The 19,645-nt window shown below is 41.8% G+C and overlaps 2 protein-coding genes across 2 annotated transcripts in view; both read right to left on the bottom strand.

The window, feature by feature from the left end:
- Positions 1-2,560: 2,560 nt before the first annotated feature.
- The window catches only part of LOC147438827 (pectinesterase 31-like), a 58,819-nt gene continuing 41,734 nt past the window's right edge, over positions 2,561-19,645 (bottom strand). Inside the window, exons 3-6 of the mRNA XM_086484796.1 lie at positions 4,037-4,111; positions 3,766-3,956; positions 3,129-3,305; positions 2,561-2,935 (exon numbers count right to left, since the gene is read on the bottom strand). Of these exons, the coding sequence (XP_086340922.1) occupies positions 2,764-2,935; positions 3,129-3,305; positions 3,766-3,956; positions 4,037-4,111 (615 nt within the window). The 3' untranslated portion in view covers positions 2,561-2,763. The remainder of the gene's footprint in view (positions 2,936-3,128; positions 3,306-3,765; positions 3,957-4,036; positions 4,112-19,645) is intronic.
- Positions 11,653-13,121, bottom strand: LOC147438828 (uncharacterized). The gene is made up of 2 exons (XM_086484203.1): positions 12,403-13,121; positions 11,653-12,306 (listed from the first exon to the last, which is right to left on the bottom strand). Exons 1-2 carry the CDS (start codon positions 12,976-12,978, stop codon positions 12,106-12,108), a joined length of 777 nt encoding a protein of 258 aa, XP_086340329.1. The 5' UTR covers positions 12,979-13,121; the 3' UTR covers positions 11,653-12,105.

The raw sequence follows: 19,645 nt of genomic DNA on the forward strand, positions 1-19,645 counted from the left end.
TGCCAATTTTCTCTTAGGATTTCTTGCACTATTTTTGGTTTTATCACCATACATTTTTGTTACACATGCATTATTCACTAATATGACATTCATGATGTGTGATTGAGAGTTGACAGTGAAGACTCGTGAGAGACAAAGGTCTTGTTGATGCCGATACATGCGTTGTTGGCATCATGGTCACACAAAGCAGATTAGGCGTCGTTGTTACAAACATATGAGGTAGCGACAGAGATGTATATGTGTTGCAGAGCCAGTTTTGACATATACTAGAGAGGTGGCTTCGTATACAGTGAAGTGATGTCACGCTTGCCTCGGGTATAACTCTTGTAGATATTTCTATGGATTGCACAATTTCTCCACAGTGGTTACTAGATGATGATGTTGCTTTTCACACCATGTCGTGAGTGATTTTGTAGTTTTTCTAGTGGAAGATTTGGTTGTGTGCGACTTGCTCTAATGATTCAGCGTGTGACATAGAAGGCACAAGAGATGTATGTTTGTCATTGCCTAGTAGTGTATTATATACACTTAGTCATGTGAACTATGTTCCTCAGTTGAGATAAAGACGACATAGTTTCGATTTTGTTGTTGGCATGCATTGAGCGAGAGACAAGACATGTCTCCTTCGCTAGTGAGCTACGGCATGCTCACGAAACAGAGCATGTAGCTGTGCAAGACATGTCACTAGACTCTGTAGAGACAGTGATAGAGAGGCACTGCTCTAGTGAGACACAATATGTGTCATTAAAGTCTGTGCAAACAAAGGAAAGTGAGACTGCTCCCTAGAGACACAGGTACGAACATAGAGTTCTTTGATATGCTCATGCTAGAAGCTGATGAATTGATGCCATGACATATAGTTAACGAGAATCAATAAGCCTACTCTAGACAAGGTTCCTAGTCAACCCCAAAGCAATTTATTATCGAAAAAATGTAGAACTAATCTTAAAGGTTCTAAGAGCAAGTCCCCAACCTAATTTAGGTAAGTGATGTGAAAAGGCCGAGAAGAAGTTAGCAATATGTGAAGAGGAGCTATTTTCTGCACCAAGTCATAGAGTATGTGCATGTGTCTGTTTATGCATACATGCACGCATACAAACACACACACCCATACAAACATTTGGAGTTCTCTAGATTAGTTCCACTCTTGATAGACATAAACCACTTTGGAGCATGAAGCACAAACTCCAAAGATAAAGACATTCCAATTGGAAGGTTTCAAGTTCAAGCAAATACCATACCTTTAACATTATAGGCTACTACTTCACTACTAATAAACAAGGTGCGGACTCACACTGGCATTTTTAAAATAAAAAGCTGAAAAAGAAAGACATGTCCCTTAACTGAAGCGACCCATTTACAAACTGAAGAATAGGCATTCAAAAATTTGTATGCCTTTCTCCTTCTCCTCGATAGCATATTTTAACATGCCAAAAATCAAACCCATGGCTTTTGTGTAGACCCTCTACCATCTACAAGAGCAAATTTTCAACTCTCTAGCTATCATGAACCTCTACTTTCTATATAATATAGCTTCTCTACTCTACTCAACACAAGGTCAAAGTAGTCACAAACATTGCGGAATTTCACGCAACATTGTAATGCATGATAATTACCACCCATTTACGTCTTACAAATTACTTGTCACAGCATACTGCCATTTTTCTTTTCTCATGTGTTTGGAGCCTAAAAGTTGATGCACTATCTATACAAAACTCAACTTACGAACCATGATCAATGATGTTTCCTTTGCCAAATCCTCTTGAATAGAAACTTGCATGAGAAATAGCAACACTCACAAAATCTCTCAACACTCGCCCTTTCTTCCAACCATAGATTGAAATATCCTCGGATGTTTCACTATCCAAACATATGCAAACATTTGGTTTTTTTCCCATGTGTTTGGAGTTAGCATACTTGATTTTTAAATTTTAAAAGGTCAAGAAAGTTAATGGCAAGGTTATAATGATGTGTGCTAGTCTTCTGCATTTAATTTTGAGGCAACAAATTGCTATGGGACTATTAGGATGTTCTTTGGACTCATTTATAAGGTTTAGGACCTACACCTAAAGGTCCCTTTAGGGTGGAATCTAGGGCCATGTATGTTTAAAATTCTCGCTCTAAAACATACTACATACTTCCATACATGTATGTCCATGCATATGCTGCCGGTACGTTTCAATCTATGCTTCCAACTAAACTTTGTCAGTCATGTAGACTCATAGACTTGTCCAAAAGTTGTGTATTGTGTACCAAGTGTGCTGCACTATGAACTTTGACAAATTTAAATCTACAAGAAAGGATGTAGCTATAAGAAGTGCATCCTTCGTATTGCTCATTGAAAAATTCACAGGCCCCTTTCTCAAGATTGACTGTTGCAAGGCACTTCTTGCAATCACAAAAGACCAGCCTCGCAAAAATTTAAGGTAACTTCTTAGAATGTAACCAGATCAATCGCATGCAAATGTTTCAACAAAATTGCTATGCTGCTTTAAGTCAAAGGCAATGCATCTTTGTGGCACATATAACATGCAAGAAACATATTGTCGTGTTCTTCAAATGATGACGATATGCCTTTTCCAAGTTCTCTTTCAACTCACTTTCACCTTTAAAAAAGGTGATGCAAAATGTCGTATTGAACATGTGCTTCACATAATTTTAGCATACCTGTGTATTTGTTCCTTTTTGTGTTTTATACAACAATATATGTTGTGTAGTACAGCTACTATACAGGTTCAAGCAAAAAGACAATACTTGGTGAGGCTACGCTGTTAATGGCAACGGAACAAATGAAACTTGCGATGGGCTGCCTGTCGTCAACCATGAGTGATTTTGATCAATGAAACAACACGATAAAAGCTGCTCACCATCCTCATCTCTCAATTGCTTCACCCAAGGCACTCGCTTTGACAAATTACTTCCAGGGCCCGAGCACCTGTCAAAATGTCAGTTTAAAAGAGGAAAAAACAATAAAAAGCATTGCTACGTGTGCATAATTATATGCGAAAAGGCAAAATTCAGAGGTTCAAGCAATCAAAGATTAAAATATTAACCCCACACACGAAGCTGCATGCAGACTCGAGAATAGAACACAAAAAACATGGGCATAACTTTAAGGCAAGTAAAACCTGTATTCATAATAGCAAGCTGTCTTTTCATTTTCAGGGTTACCCCAGTTATTCCACCCACTTGGCACAATGCAAGAATCCATCCATGTGTATGCAAAGATGACTCTTGCATGTGGTGCCCAAGGGCGTCCAAGATGCATGTAGGGCGACCCACTTCCTGTGCCTGTTATTGTACATCTGCAAAAGCCAGTAGATTGAGAGGATGAATACATCATTCAAGTATAATCAATCGGGGTTTCGAAAGCCACCACAATTTATCGCAATGGGGCATGCATGTAGTGGTTGCAGAGATAGTCAGGTAGAAAGTTCAAAGCCTAAAATAAAAAGGTTAAGGTTCATGTTGGCATTCTAAAACATTTAAAATAAAAGGGAAATCAAGTCGTGTACGTATGTAAGGTTGTGAAATAAAAGGACCCAATTGACAAACTAAAACATAGAGAAGATTTCAATTCACATGGAAAGAATCAAAGTAGAAAATAATACAATTTTGAATGTCCCCCAAACTCTCTTCTCCTCTTAAGGCTTGTTCTTGAAAGCCAAAAAGGAGGAGGAAGAAAAACTCCTTGTAAAGACGCTTCAACCTTCAAAAATGCGACTAATAATTACATAGAAACTCTTTACTCCAGAGGAATTTCACCTGAGAAATACATAGCCAGTTGTGTCAGTGGCAGTTTTGCGTTGTTGTGCAGTTATGTAGCCTTGTGATTTGCAATGGATAACACAATGCTCCAACAATGCCGTTGCATTTCCAAATATGAAATCAACACTACCTTCTATGTGGCAGTTTCTCAAATAAACCCTCCCATAATGTAGATAAAGCGTGTCTTGTGACATAAATGAAGGTAAACTTGACAAATAGCAGATTATTGATAAAATCCCATAACTTTAGTAGAAAGCATAGATACCTGCCACCCTAAGAAACGGCAATTATAAAAAGCACAGCGATCAGCCGTCACTCTCATGGCTACCGCCTGGCCCGAGCCCTGCAGTGAGTACCATTGCAAACACCTGTTTAGGATCATGTGAAGATTTTGGAAAGCTAAACAAATGAAGTACAACAGCTGTTTGTGGGCAATGTAAGCTCTAGAGTCTTTCAAAATTGACACCATGTGAGAAAATGCCTTCATCTCCTTCCATTTCAGTTGTGGTAAAAAGACATGATACATGCATGCATATGCACGCATCATATAAACATATAAATCTAAGAGAGATCATAGAGTACAGCCAAGTTCACAAAACAAACCCAGCAGCCTATTAGGTCTCACTCAACCCTTTCTCCAAGGCAAGCTTGATCTTCTTATACATTTCATCCATGTTCTCTACATATCGATCTGCCTCCAAAAATTTGTCCTTTGTGTGCAAAATTGGAGGAACCTTTTTTCCACCCTCAACCATCTCAAAAGGTGCCTTGCCTGTTGACGAACGCACCCTATTGTTGTATGCATACTCAAGCATGGGTAGATACTATTCCCACTTGCTCTAATTATCTCACACATAGCATTTCAGCAGATCTAAGATAGTAGAATTAGCCTCTGCTGACTGCCCATCAGTTTGTGGATGAAATGAGGATGAAAACTTGGGCGTGGTGCCCATGTTTTCAAACAAGCCTCTCCACCAAAACAGGCTCGTCATATGAGGATCACAATCACTGACAATAGACTGTGGCATACCATGGTACTTGAAAACATTGTACATAAACAACCGTACCATTTGGTCAGATTTTATCTTCTTCATGACAGCAGGAATAAAATGGGTCTGCTTGATGAACCTCCAAACAATGGTCCCTATATATACCATTATTCCCTGTCAGCGTTCTTGAAAGATCAAAGAAAAAATCCATAGCAATGCTTTCCCGTGGCTTATCTGGAATAGGCAGTGGTTGTAATGACCTTGGTGCCTTTTGCCTATCAAACTTGACCTTTTGGAAAATCACGCATGCTCGCACAACGGCATCTACATCTCTCCTCAAAGTAGGCCAATAAAAGAATGGCTCGACCGCTTTCACTGTCGCATCTATACCACGATGCTCGGCATACGGTGGTACATGATTTTCTACCATAACCTTATGTCGCAATGGCCTAGTGACACATAATCTGCCATGCACATCATAGACCCATCCTTGAGAAGGTAGTGCTCATGGCGTTGCCCATCTTGCAACTGTTCAAAGATCCTTGCAAAATCTTCATCGATAGCATACTGTTCCTTCATGTCATCAAGCTCATGATGATAAGAAATTGACACAGCTAAAATTTGTGGCTTTCTTAATAATGCATCAGCCACAACATTAATCTTGCCTTCCACATGCAGAATCTGAAAGTGGAACACAGAGAGAATGTTTGCCCTTCGCATGTGCTTTTCGGATAACTTAGAGTGCGTCAAGAAGTATCGCAAGATCTGATGATCTGTGTGGACAACAAAATCAACACCTAACAAGTAGTGCTTCCAACTAAAAAGCGCATGAATTACGTCCAGTAACTCTTTCTCACAAATTTGCACAGTCTTTTCTGGCCCTTGCAAGGTTTTGCTCTTGTAAGCTACTACACGACCATCTTGCATTAACATTGTACCAATATTGTTGCCACAAGCATCACACTGGACCAAAAATGACTTCCTGAGATCTGGTAAAACAATTACTGGATTCGAAATCATCTTTTCCTTTAAGAGATTAAAAGCTGAAATCTCTTTTTGTGTCCACTTGAATGTGACCTCTTTCTTTAGCAAAGCATGTAGCGGTGAAGCAATCTCAGCAAAGTTCCTGATAAACCTTTTGTAGTAAGAGCATAAGCCCAAGAAGCTACAGACATCATGCATAGTCTTCAAATCTAGCCATGTCCTACTTGCTTCAACATTGGCAAGATCCATCGAACACCATCGTTTTACACTGTGTGGCCAAGAAAGTGAATCTCTTCCAAGAAGAAGTTACTTTTCTTAGGATTCAGAAGCAACTTGTGACTGCGTTGCTCTTCGAGGACAATGGTCAAGTGACGCCTATGCTCCTCTTCTGTCACAAGACGCGCACCACGTGCCAATAGAAAAGACCAGACTGAACAGACTTTTAGCACTTCAATAACAACTGAATTGAGAGAGAGAGAGAGAGAGAGAGAGAGAGAGAGAGAGAGAGAGAGAGAGAGAGAGAGAGAGAGAGAGACGACACGCGACACGAAGTGGCGGAATTCCACCCCAGAGAGTATTGGCCCCAAACCTTGGCGCCCCTTTCGGTATTTCTTTATATTGCATCAACACAGTATAAGCCGGTACTCTAGACTCTGCACCTTCTCCAAGAAGCATGTCAGAGAATGAGCCCTAACCTCATATTTAAAGACCCTTGGCCTAAAAAGCAGTTTACAATAAAAAGCCTTCAAACTTAAAAGCATCTAGTCCAAAAGCAAGCCAAAAAGCTTCCAACATAAATCACGGAAATCCGTACAGCCTGCCACATCATCAATCAACGCGAAACGCGGAAATCCGTACAACCTGCTACGTCATCATGTCAACGCAATTTTCAGAATTCTGCGACGTCATCAGTTTGTGTGTGGGTGCGTAGGTCCTGCTTTATTTTAATCCTTTGTCTTCGGGCCCCATCAAACGGGGACCCCATAAGTTGGTAGGACTTCTTCTGTTACTTGCTCTTCTTAGGGTTTAGGCCCCTCGGTTGGCATCTCTAAGTTGGCTCCATTCTTTAGGCTTTGACACGTAAGCAGTTTGTTACATCTACCCTTCTTGAAAGAGAGTAATCGTCCGCGATTACAGCATATCTGCAAAACAACTCAAGTTAGCTCAAAAATTTCCGAGGGTCATTCCGGGGGACAACCAGTTTGCTCTTTTTATTAACACTAGTTCTGTAATCGGACACTCAAAAGTCCTGAGACACTAAAGTGTCCTATTTTTCTAGCAACTTGTCATATTTATTTGGTGAATCTAGGAAAAAAATTCATAGGTCACGTCCATATCTTAGGTCAGCTATGAGGTGAAGAACATAGCCAAATTTTGTTTTTGCCAAAATTAATACCAAATTAAGATTATAATTATAAGTTTTAAGATGAAAAAATCATAGAAATTTAGTACAGTTTTAACAAAATCTTCTCATCAAAATAAGATTTTGCATAGATTTCAATGTGTATGGATAGGAAAAAACTTGTTTTAGCAAGAAATTGAGCTTCATAACCTAATTATGGGACTAAATTTTTGTTATAATCAGAAGACCAAAATCTTGAAAATGCTAACAAAGAGGAACAAGCCTCTTTCATTAATATGATGAGGTTATGGGACAAAACCTAAGGTGTATAATGTATCTATAAGTCAATACCGGGTTCAAACTCAAAGGCATCTTGTAATTTAAGCTCATTTTAAAAAAATTGTACTGCGTAATTTCTTGCAAAAACAACATTGCTATGAAAAACTAATGAAAGTGTGCATATAAATCTCCCAATTGTGTCCATATGAGGCATTTGTATACAAATAAGTGAGATGAACTAAAAAATCCGAAAGTGGACTTTATTTTAAGGCTTATCTTTGATAAGTAAAAAATCATAATTACAACATGTTCAATTTTTTGGATATGCCATAAATCACCAAATGTGGCTTACATAACCATTAAAAATTATCACCTTATTTAATGGAGTCATAGATCTAGTATATATGCATCATAAGACATTGTAAATTTAGATGAACTAAATGTTTTTTGTGATTGTTAATTGAATTTGTGAACATTGTATATTTGACCCATAGGACTTTCTATATTTAATTCTAGTCACAAAGAATTTTTTCTCACATGACAATTGCAAAAATATCAAACACATATATAAGTAGTTACCAAGGATTATTGCATGCACCCTGCTCATTTTTTTCATAGGCTAGAGTACGAGTTTTAATGAAACATTGAATGCTGTTTTGCGTAGGTTCTTTCCAAAAGTGTAGTTACTATTGAGGTTATGATCAAAAGTGAGGGATTATAGTTTCTATGAGTACTTTGAATAACATTTTATAAGTTTGCAAAACCATTTCTTGAGATGTGTTTTAGATTTCATGTACCATTTTATTTAAATTTGCGAAAAAAGGACACTAAAGTGTCCTTTTTGGTACCAAACTAGTGTTAAGGAGTTAGCTTCTCCTTTCGGCTCTTTTGATCAAGGAGTAAGCTTCTCCTTTCAGCTCTTTCGATCAAGGAGTTAGCTTCTCCTTTCGTCCAGATCGGAACTCTTGATATTCCGACGTAGTAAAATTAACCATCACACCCAGACCATACTGATCTTCCACGGGTGTCTTGATGCACTAAAATTACATACCCAGGCAATCTCATCCAATTAGGAATATTCAGTAATTGACACATTACAACGCAACACAAATGCTTACATATGCATGTTACAAGACACAACAAACAGCGCCGTTGAGCACTCCCCCGAGACAAACGGTCTGCGGTATGAAGCTACTCAACGACTACCTCGTCACTACACCCGCAAATAACCTAAAAAGGTCCGGGCCATGAGCTCAGAGGAATGTACAACCAAACGCTCCTGAGACCGCAGTCTAAGTCCCTTGGAGGTTCAAGCATACAACCAAATGCTCCCTAGGCATCGGCCTGTGTTTTCTAGCATACAACGGAACGTTCCCCAAGCATCGGCCTACGTCGTTTCGAGGTTTTCAAACATACAATGAAACGCTCCCCAGGCATCGGCCTGCGACGTTCCGAGGTTCAAACAATAACAAAACAGAATTTCTCACTTCTCCACTAGGGAGTACAATCACCAATCGACGAACCAGTATTAAAACCAGAGTCAAACATTTCAAATCCGCACCAAGACAAGTTGAAAACAGATACCATCCATTTCAAACAGATTCTAAACAAGATCACCAAACACGATCAAACAGAACTCAAACTTAAAAAGCAATCTCGACATTAGCCAAGCTCGAAAAGTCGACTGACTTTCCATCCCAGAACCTGCACCAAAAATTAGGGTTAGATTCCTTCCATGAGGTCGTAGCTCACCACAGCATGGTCCATCACCTCTTGGACAAACAGTGTTCCTTTCGCGGCGATGGTAGTCCCAAGATAGCAATCGCATTGGACCTCCAAGGTCATCTGATCGTGAAGAGACATCTACTGGGAGATGTCGAGAAACCTCGAGTTATAATGTGCTAGGGTTTCCATGGCAAGCATTTCAGGATACCCCACTCTGCCAGAAGTTGCACTCCGAAGGAAGATGTCAGAAAACCATATAACTTCGGGCAATTTTTTTTTTCCTGAAAGCTTACCGAGTACTTGGAGTATGCTGCTTGGTAGCTGTAGACATCAACATCTGCATGGCACTGCTTTTGAGAAAATAAGTGACTTGAAACAAATCTAGATCCTTCTCTTGCAAGTGATCTTAATTGGCTTATGCCCTGTAAGACATGAGCGGTGAAGACGGGAGCGCGCCCGATTCGCAATGAAGTAAGGGTGGGAGTGGCTAATAACTCCGGGTTGGAGGACGAATATACCTCAAATAAAAATTCCAATAGCTCTGTCTGCCTTTTGTAGGACCGGTATGCTTTCAAAAAAGCACACGACTGATGCTTTGATACCACTATCACAAGACGAGCACCACGTGCCAATAGAAAAGAACATACTATACAGACTTTTAGCACTTCAATAACAACTAAATTGAGAGAGAGAGAGAGAGAGAGAGAGAGAGAGAGACGACACTCGACACGGAGTGGTGGAATTCCACCCCAGAGAGTATTGGCCTCAAACCTTGGCGCCCCTTTCAGTATTTCTTTATATTGCATCAACACAATACAAGCCGGTACTCCAGACTCTGAACCTTCTCCAGGAAGCATGCCAGAGAATGAGCCCTAACCTCATATTTAAAGGCCCTTGGCCTTAAAAGCAGTTTATAGTAAAAAGCCTTCAAACTTAAAAGCATCTAGTCCAAAAGCAAAGCCAAAAAGCTACCAGTGTAAATCACGAAAATCCGTACAGCCTGCCACATCATCAACCAACAAAAAGCACGGAAATCCGTACAGATTGCCACGTCATCATGTCGACGCAATTTTCGAAATTCTGCCACGTCATCAATTTGTGTGTATGTACGCAGGTCCTGCTTTATTTTAATCCTTTGTCACTTGGGGCCCCATCGAACGGGGTCCCCATAAGTTGGTAGGACTTCTTCTGTTACTTTCTCCTCTTAGGGTTTAGGCCCCTCGGCCGGCCTCTGTAAGTTGGCTCCATTCTTTAGGCTTTGACACGTCAACAGTTTGTTACATCTCCCCTTCTTGAAAGAGAGTAATCGTCCGCGATTACAGCATATCTGCAAAACAACTCAAGTTAGCTCAAAAATTTCCGAGGGTCATTCCGGGGGAGGGACAAACAGTTTGCTCTTTTTATTAAGGAGTTAGCTTCTCCTTTCGGCTCTTTTGATCAAGGAGTTAGCTTCTCCTTTCAGCTCTTTCGATCTAGGAGTTAGCTTCTCTTTTCGTCCAGATCGGAACTCTTGATATTCCAGCCTAGTAAAATTAACCATCACACCCAGACCATACTGATCTTCCACGAGTGTCTTGATGTACTAAAATTACATACCCAGGCAATGTCATCCAATTAGGAATATTCAATAATTGGCACATCACAATGCAACACAAATGCTTACATATGCATGTTACAAGACACAACAAAGAGCGCCGTTGAGCACTCCCTTGAGACAAACGGTCTGCTGTATGAAGCTTTCAACGACTACCTGGTCACTACCCCCGCAAATAACCTAAAAAGGTCCGGGCCATGAGCTCAGAGGACTCTACAACCAAACGCTCCGCAGACCACAGTCTGCATCGCTTGGAGGTTCAAGCATACAACCAAACGCTCCCCAGGCATCTGTCTGCGTCGTTCGGAGGTTTTTTGGCATACAACAGAACGCTCCCCAAGCATCGGCCTGCGTCGTTCCGAGGTTTTCAAACATACAACGAAACGCTCCCCAGGCATCGGCCTGCGTCGTTCCGAGGTTCAAACAATACCAAAACAGAATTTCTCACTTCCCCACCCGGGAGTACAATCACCAATCAACGAAACCAGTATTAAAACCAGAGTCCCATTTCAAATCGGCACCAAGACAAGTTCAAAACAGATACCATCCATTTCAAACAAATTCCATACAAGATCACCAAACAAGATCAAGCAGAACCAAGGTGGAACCAAACATAAAATACTGTACGTATTCGGTACGTAAGGTACGTAAAAATACGCACTACTGGTAAAAAACCCTTAAAAATTAGGAAAAACATTTGAAATTCCACAAAAGAATCCTATAAATATATAAACTGTCAATCTATATGGCTAAATGAAAAGGCCTACCTGCATTAAACATCAATCAAGTGACCTACTATGGTCCATGATACGAACATGGGACACAATAACAGATTTTAGTAATAGTATGACAGACTCGATACCATAATCTTAAAAGCAACATAGCATTGTAAGGTAAGAGACAATGTACATCAATGATCATACAAGAGTGAAGATCCAAAGATTGACTAATGATGATCAAAATACTGCAAATACAAAACTCAACACTACAATCATCTCGGCATGAAAATGGCATATCAATCATGACCAATGAGAATGACATAGCAACCATGACCAATGTCTAATGCCAACTACAAAAGCTCATAAACTAGCAAGGTGCAAATGCCAAAAGTTAAAACTAATACATAGGATGAATAATACTAGAAAAAACCAAATGGAGTCCTCAGTCAAGAGACTCAAGTCTCTCTCTCCCAAGACAACTAGCCTAGAACTCATCATCGGATGAAGATGAGCTCTCTGCAGAGGAGAGAATGTCTCCATGTGACAAGACATTGCACTCCTCGTCGTACTCTGGCTCCACAACCATAGACACATGTGGCTGCTCTGCAACATCCTCAAGATCCTCCTCCTCTGTGGCGTGAATGAGACGAACAGCCTCCTTTGCACGGCCTCGTGCTTTGCGGAAGCTTTCCTTTGCGAATGGTCTCACGTCCTGCAATATCTGGATCTGGAACTCACTCTAGGAGTGGAATGCTGTATGCATGTGCTCGCGATCTGGTCACACACCGATCCACTCTCCAACTCTCTATGAAGTAGTCGAAGAATCTCCTCCTCCTCATCTCTCGTCTGTTGCTCAATGTTCTCTATAGTGGGATCAGGCACCATCTTAACCTGCGTGGGATCTACCTGCTCATAGAAAAAACCGAACGTACGTTACAAAGAGTTCGATCATATCATCATAGAGTAAAATCGACGAGTTAACAAAACCATATTTGATATTACCTGCTTTGGTGTCCCCAAAGCATGGTAGGCTCGCACAAGCTTCGTGTTGGCTCTACAGTAAACCAACCTCTCTAGTTGTGCAGTGCTTAGCCTATTGCGTATTTTGGTGTGGATCAATGAGTAGGCACTCCAGTTGCACTCACAAGCACCCGCAGAGCAATCCTTCAATTGGGAAATTACAATGATATAGGGTTTAGTAATTACCTGCAAAAGTGGCAATGGTTTAGGTTTAGTATTTACCTGCGAAAGTAGGCATAATGCAAGATCCGTAAGCAAAGGAAACTTGGTGGCCTCCTGTCTCAGTGCCACTGGCCGCACAAAGGAAGGACCTAAGTTGTTGATGAAGCTCGTCATCTCAGCATCAATCTCCAGTTGTGTGTCCTCGTCATACCTCAACGAGATGTATGAATCGCGCAATGCAAGCAAATCTCTATCATGGAATAGTTCTGGCTTTTTGTAGAGAGGATGGAGACATGCAGCCATTCCATGTATAGGACGGCTCATGAACGTCCACCGACTCTCCACAATAGCCAGTATGTCATCTCGTCTGCACACAGCCATCAAAAAAAGAAGCATCTCAGTGTAGCAGCTCCGAGGTACCTAAAAAAAACAATTGCCAACAATTGTCAATGGTGCAATCAAGGAAACATACCGCTGCTGAGACAAAGAAGGACACTCTGCAATGTGGCTCTTCATCTGCAAGAACAGATGGTAAACCAACCCCAGTGTGGACCCCTCCATATCCGTGACACGCCAACAACACGTGAACAGGTTGCAAAGCCACTGTGAGAGACTGCACCTCTGTCCAAAAGCTCTCATCAAGAACACGCCTCTGGATGTTAGTGTTCTCCTGCTGGGAATTGTACATGTCTCTCCATTTGGGATCCACCATTGTTTGCATCAAGGAATCCCTTAGCTTGAAGAGCCTATGGAGCACCAAATACATATAGGCAAACTTGGTTTTTAAAGGCCGTACCATATCCAACTGGCTGTGGCTCCTGAAGATGGCAAGTGCTTAGTGCTTCTTGCGGAAGAAAGTGGTGATCTTTGTTGCATCAGACACAATAGGCAGCACCCAAGGGAGTTTCCCTATCCCCTCCATGAGTAAATCAAGGCAATGTGCAGCACAGGGGGTCCAAACTATGGGTGGAAATTCTGCTGAAATCAAGTCACCCATTGCTTTGCAATTTGATGCATTATCAGTGCCAACCTGTACCACATTCTCTGCGCCAACGTCTTTAATGGCCCGCCGAATGTGCGTGTAAATAAGTGCCAAGGCAAGATGACACAAGAATGTTGATGATGTGTCGTCGACGTATGTCAGTCCAACCATCTGAAATGATTGTGCACCCAAATTGTTTCCATCCTACCTTCACTAGAACCAAAGCCCTGTCAATCAAAGCCTTTTGCTCATCAAGCATTGTCGTGCGCATTTTCTTGTACTCTAAGCCAGTCCATGTATCTGTAGGGACCAACCTGAGCAATAGCCTTCACCATCCTTTTCCATTGGTCAGTCCTCAATACATTGAAGGAGATGTTGCACTCAATAAGAGTGCAAGCAATCTCCATCTCCGCCACCTTTTGTCGCTCCTTGATCCAAGATTGAGTATGCACACGCGAGGGCAAGGTGGTCTGCCGAGGCCCTATGACATCCTCCGTATCATTAACATCCTCAGAAAACACATCCTCAACATCTTGCATGACACGAGCCCTCTTCCTGTTAGACTGAGCATGTGCACTAGGTTCACTACTTCCCACCATTTGATCTTGAGTGTCCGTGTCCCCAAGGTCTCCGAGAAGGGCATCATGAAGAGCATCTTGCGTAGATTGTTTTCCCCTACCTTTGTTTCCTCCTGCCATTGCTGGAAATTTTTCTACAATCAGCTGATCTTTTACAGCAGGCGGCACCTTCTTGCATGCTCCACAATTGGGTGTACATCCTATTGCCGTCAAGTGCCAGACGACACGAGTGACCGTACTGGTCTTCTGCATCCCGCAGTACTTGCATTGCCAACGTCATGTACCTGATCCGGATTGCCCTGGAGTCTTCACAATCTCAATGACATTAGTGTGAATGTTCCAGAGGGGGTTGGCTTCGCGAGGCATGTGTTTTCTTCGCAAGAAAGGCCCTCACAAACCTGCTCTTCACTTGCTCTACAACTTTTACAAAAACGCACAACTCTTTGTAGTGAATACAAAGAGTTTTGCCCAAAAAATAAAACGCTACCCTATCGCTCCATCGGACGTCACATGCGCTGCCAAAATTTTTGTTAAAAAAAATACTGCACCGTACGAATGCAATCCGTACGTTACGGGTCTGTACTGTACGAACGTACCGTACGGGTGTCATCCGTACATACGTACGGTACAACCTTGAATAGAACTCAAACATAAAAAGCAATCTCGACATTAGCCGAGCTCGAAAAGTCGACTGACTTTCCATCCTAGAACCTGAACCAAAAATTAGGGTTAGATTCCTTCCATGAGGTCGTAGCTCACCACAGCATGGTCCATCAGCTCTTGGACAAACAATGTTCCTTTCGCGGCGATGGTAGTCCCAAGATAGCAATCGCACTGGACCTCCAAGGTCATCTGATCGTGAAGAGACATCTACTCGGGCATGTCGAGAAACCTCAAGTTATAATCTGCTAGGGTTTCCATGGCAAGCATTTCAGGATACCCCACACTGCCAGAAGTTGCACTCCGAAGGAAGATGTCAGAAAACCATATAACTTCGGGCAAATTTTTTTTTCCTGAAAGCTTGCCAAGTACTTGGAGTATGCTGCTTGGTAGCTATAGACATCAACATCTGCATGGCACTGCTTCTGAGAAAAACAGTGACTTGAAACAAATCTAGATCCTTCTCTTGCAAGTAATCTTAATTGGCTTATGCCCTGAAAGACATGAGCGGTGAAGACGAGAGCGCGCCCGATTCGCGATGAAGTAAGGGTAGGAGTGGCTAATAAGTCCGGGTTGGAGGGCGAAGATACCTCAAATAAAAATTCCAATAGCTCTGTCTGCTCTTTTGTAGGACCGGTATGCTTTCAAAAAAGCACACGCCTGATGCTCTGATATCACTGTCACAAGACGGGCACCACGTGCCAATAGAAAAGAACATACTGAACAAACTTTTAGTACTACTAAATTCAGAGAGAGAGAGAGAGAGAGAGAGAGAGAGAGAGAGAGAACACGCGACACGGAGTGGCGGAATTCCACCCCAAAGAGTATTGGCCCCAAACCTTGGTGCCCCTTTCGGTATTTCTTTATATTGCATCAACACAGTACAAGCCGGTACTCCGGACTCTACAGGAAGCATGCCAGAGAATGAGCCCTAACCTCATATTTAAAGGCCCTTGGCCTAAAAAGCAGTTTACAGTAAAAAGCCTTCAAACTTAAAAGCATCTGGTCCAAAAGCAAAGCCAAAAAGCTGTCAGCGTAAATCACAGAAATCCGTACAGCCTGCCACATCATCAGCCAGCGGAAATCCATACAGCGTGCCACGTCATCAAGTCAGTGCAATTTTCGGAATTCAACCACGTCATCAGTTTGTGTGTGTGTACACAGGTACTCTCCTTATTTTAATCCTTCGTCACTTGGGACCTGTTAGCGGGTCGCTGCGACGGACGTATGCAGCATATCTTTCTTGAACTAACATAATGTCAATACTCAAGGAAAGTGACTCGGATGGAGTACGGAGACTCTATGAGATCGTCAATCTCACGAAGTGAACCTTACCAAGCAAACACACTAGCTTAACAAGTAAACCAACACTCAATGATCAAGGAAATCTGCATATGTCCTTTCTCACAGCTCTAGGTCATCACGCCATTTCGGCACTCGAACGGACTCGAAATGCAATGAAACTTTAGGAGGAGGTCTAGGACACCTAGGGGCACTATCCTAGCAAGTCTCGTCGCAATCCAACAAGGTACCAAAATCACGATCCATCATGAAAAAGGTCCTGAAAACTGCAACAGAACTATCCAGAACTGTCGTCCTATGATCTAAGAACACTCTCCTATGGTCAAAACGACTAAAAACAGCGATTTAAGCACTCAAATATGCAATTATAGCTCACAAACGCGTAGTCGCGAACCACAACAAAATTGACAATGCTTACACTTAAATTAAAGAGCAAAGAGAGAGGAACACAATGCAACTTTCGGATTTGAAAACTGATTACCCATTCATTAGTTGCGTCGATTACAAATTGGAGCAACTCGTAGCTTGAGCGTACGTTTTTTGAGCTCCCACCTTCTTCTAAAGATAAGCCTTCTTCACATGAAGGTTATTGACCTTTATACCTAGGGCATTCTAAATGGCCAGTGGCCGGTTCACATAGACCTTTACAATTGTCATGACAGTATTACAACTCATGGAATTGACCTGCTACTCTGAAATTAGGATTTACACAGAGTATCACTACACTAGCTCGGCAAAATAATAGACTACAAATGTGGTGTCTGGCGACGTGTCCGGCCAACTGGGCACTCGTTTGATCTATCCTTAAACATTCCCCCCTTCCTAATTCGTGTCGTCCCTTGACACGACCTTGTGCAGTCTTGTCATGGGATTGTCTTTAGCTTTGTCTTCAAGGTTGGTCTTCAGCTTGGGAAATGCTTTGTCGTTGATGACGCTTCCCCCTTCCTTGAGTGATTCATATCTTCCGTGTTTGATACGTGATTTGAGCTTGATTGTTCAGGCAACTTATCTTCTTGTTGCGCCTTCTCCTCTTTCTTGCCAGTCTTCGCCGCCGTGAAGAGGGATGTTGATGTGTTTAAGCTTGTAGAATTGATTCCTTTGTGGCGTGGACTTTATGTTGGGTTTGTTTTCCATGTCCATTGCAATTTGAGTTATATGCAATAGGTCACCAATGTTGAAGCACTATGTGAGCTACGTATGGTTGTTGTGGATAGCTCACTCGCTGAACTTGTCATTGCTTGATGTTGTAGGCCATTCTTTGACTTGCCATTGTTGGATGGAGCTTTGTTGTCGCCCTTGAAGAAAAGATGCTCTTGATAAGCATAAGGAGACATGCTGTTTTTGCTCCAAGTCATTGTCAATTGATTTGGGTAGACATTTCCTTATTGCTGATGTAGAAGAAATATATACAAGAAGATGATGTGAGGGTTTCTAGATTAGGGTCTTAAAACCTGGATAACCAAAGGGAAAAACCCAGTGGGAAAAAAGTGTCTTTGGTATACGCTCTTATTGTAGTTGAGCATTTGGACTTGAAGTACCTGTCATGCAAGGTGAGTGCGTTGGAGAAACAAATGAAGAGTGTCTAATGCAAGTGCCAATTATGGGACACTCTATATGCTAATGAGAAATTTTCACACAAAAGCATGCAATGCATAGTAACAGGAAATGGCCGTTTTCAAGTCTCCGTTCTCCGTTCCCATTCCAAGTTCCCGTTCCGAATCCCCGTTCCGTGTTTCAAACGTGAGTACCCGTAACAGGGAATGGCATTTTGTTCCACGTTCCCGTTCCCCGTTCCCGTTCCGGTTTCCCGTTCCTGGTAACTATGATGCAATGTAAGAGGTGGAGTTGATGGGTGCTTCAAGGAACAAATGTAGCACATGTGACATCAAAGGACGTCTCAATAGCTTCCACGTTTCCAAGAAGGGTTTTCGATATAGAAGCTTCTCCACTCATTCCTCACTGTGCTAAGTGCATGAGTGTCTTCTGGACCTCCTCCTTCACTTATCACTATACTACAATGACTTCGACTCTTATGCTCACCTATACCAGCATGAGCGACACAACGTAATTATGCTCAACTCTTCTAGCTTGAGTAGTACCTAGAATAGCAGAGACTCTTAGACCACAAAGAATATTACATGAAGTTTTGGGACTAACGCCTCGCTCATTTAGTGGCTTAGCTGCCTGACTCTGACTTTTATGCCATGTATTTTTAATGGCGACTTGGACTTATCTGTTCAAGGCTAGAAACCCAATTCCATAAGTTTTGGAAATTTAGGCCTCTTCCATTGTGTTAGTCTTTGGATGCCACAATTTTGTCGAGTAGGTTGGCATATTTTGGCTCCTCTTGACTTGCTTGTTGTATGTTGATACTTCTTTGTAAAACAAGTGGTTAGCTCTGATAGGGCTTGATGTAGCCTTCGCGTTAATTTCCATGAGAAGCGATTGTCGAGATGTGTGGGTTCTCTGTGATCGAGATTCCACTAGCAATTTTGGAACCCATCTTGTTTTTGGTCCTTATGTGACCGTCTTTGGCATTTTATTCTTTTTCTCGATGACTTCATGGACACTAGGCTTTGGTAGCCATATCTGATAATTTCCATTGTAGAAGCCCTAATTTTGTAATTGATGACAAGGTATCCATCTGTAGATTGCAGCAGCCTTGGTTGTAATTGGCTTCTGTTGGCTTTTGGTTGTCATTGCTTGCTTTGGGGTAGAAGCTTGCGCTGCTTGATTTCTCTTCGTTGTTCTAGATTGAGCTACAATTTTTGGTAACCATATTGGAGTGTTACCTTCATAAAATCCTTGTGCTTCGAGTAGCTTAACTGGAATCATCCGCTGCCTCACCTGTCTTTTTTGGATACTTTGACTAGCGTCTAGCTTTCGTACCCAAACTTGTCGCATTTCTTGCTTGGAAGGTCTTTTCTTCTGCCTTTTGTGGTTTTTCTTTCTCCTATTTGAGTTGTTTATCTTGCGTTTATAGCGCATCTTGTTCTTTGTAGGACACGTTGGTTGAGGTGGGTAGGTCCAGGCGATTACTTTAGGGTTTTTGGCCCAAACATTAGTGTTTCCTTGGAAGTAGCCCTGAGTAGTGATTAACTCATTTGATGCTACCCACCCTATCACCTTTTGTTGATGTTGAACTTGTGCTTCATGTATCCAAACTGGGTCTTTGACTTTGATATGCTCTTTGGATACCAACACTTGGTTGACATTATTTGGCGTCTTCCTAATGCTTTGATGTGATGGAAACTTTGGTTGATACACTTTTTGTCTTGGTTTTCATTGCATTGTCGACGGTTTGGCTCTTGATGAAGAGGCTTCGCGGGAAGTTTGATGGAAGCTCATTGAAGGTAAAGTCGTCTTGCGAGGTTGATATACTTCAGTGTTTACCTTTGCTTTACCTTTTTCCGTGATGATTGGTTGCTCCTTTTTTGGCATTGACTTGAGGTGCTTTTGGGATTTTTGATGGTGTCATTGCTGAAGCTTTTCCTTGTGGTTGAAAGAAGATGTTCCTCCAGCTTTTTGTCAGGATCAGACT

Source organism: Adiantum capillus-veneris, chromosome 16, assembly GCF_014529385.1.
Source record: "Adiantum capillus-veneris isolate H3 chromosome 16, ASM1452938v2, whole genome shotgun sequence".
In the NCBI taxonomy this organism is placed as follows: Eukaryota; Viridiplantae; Streptophyta; class Polypodiopsida; order Polypodiales; family Pteridaceae; genus Adiantum; species Adiantum capillus-veneris.

Excerpts from the sequence above, each read along its gene's own strand:
- LOC147438828 (XM_086484203.1), bottom strand. The coding sequence starts at position 12,978 with ATGCTTCTTTTTTTGATGGCTGTGTGCAGACGAGATGACATACTGGCT. Across the intron at positions 12,307-12,402 it reads CTTTGGGGACACCAAAGCAG|GTAGATCCCACGCAGGTTAA; the intron begins GTAATATCAAAT and ends TTCTATGAGCAG.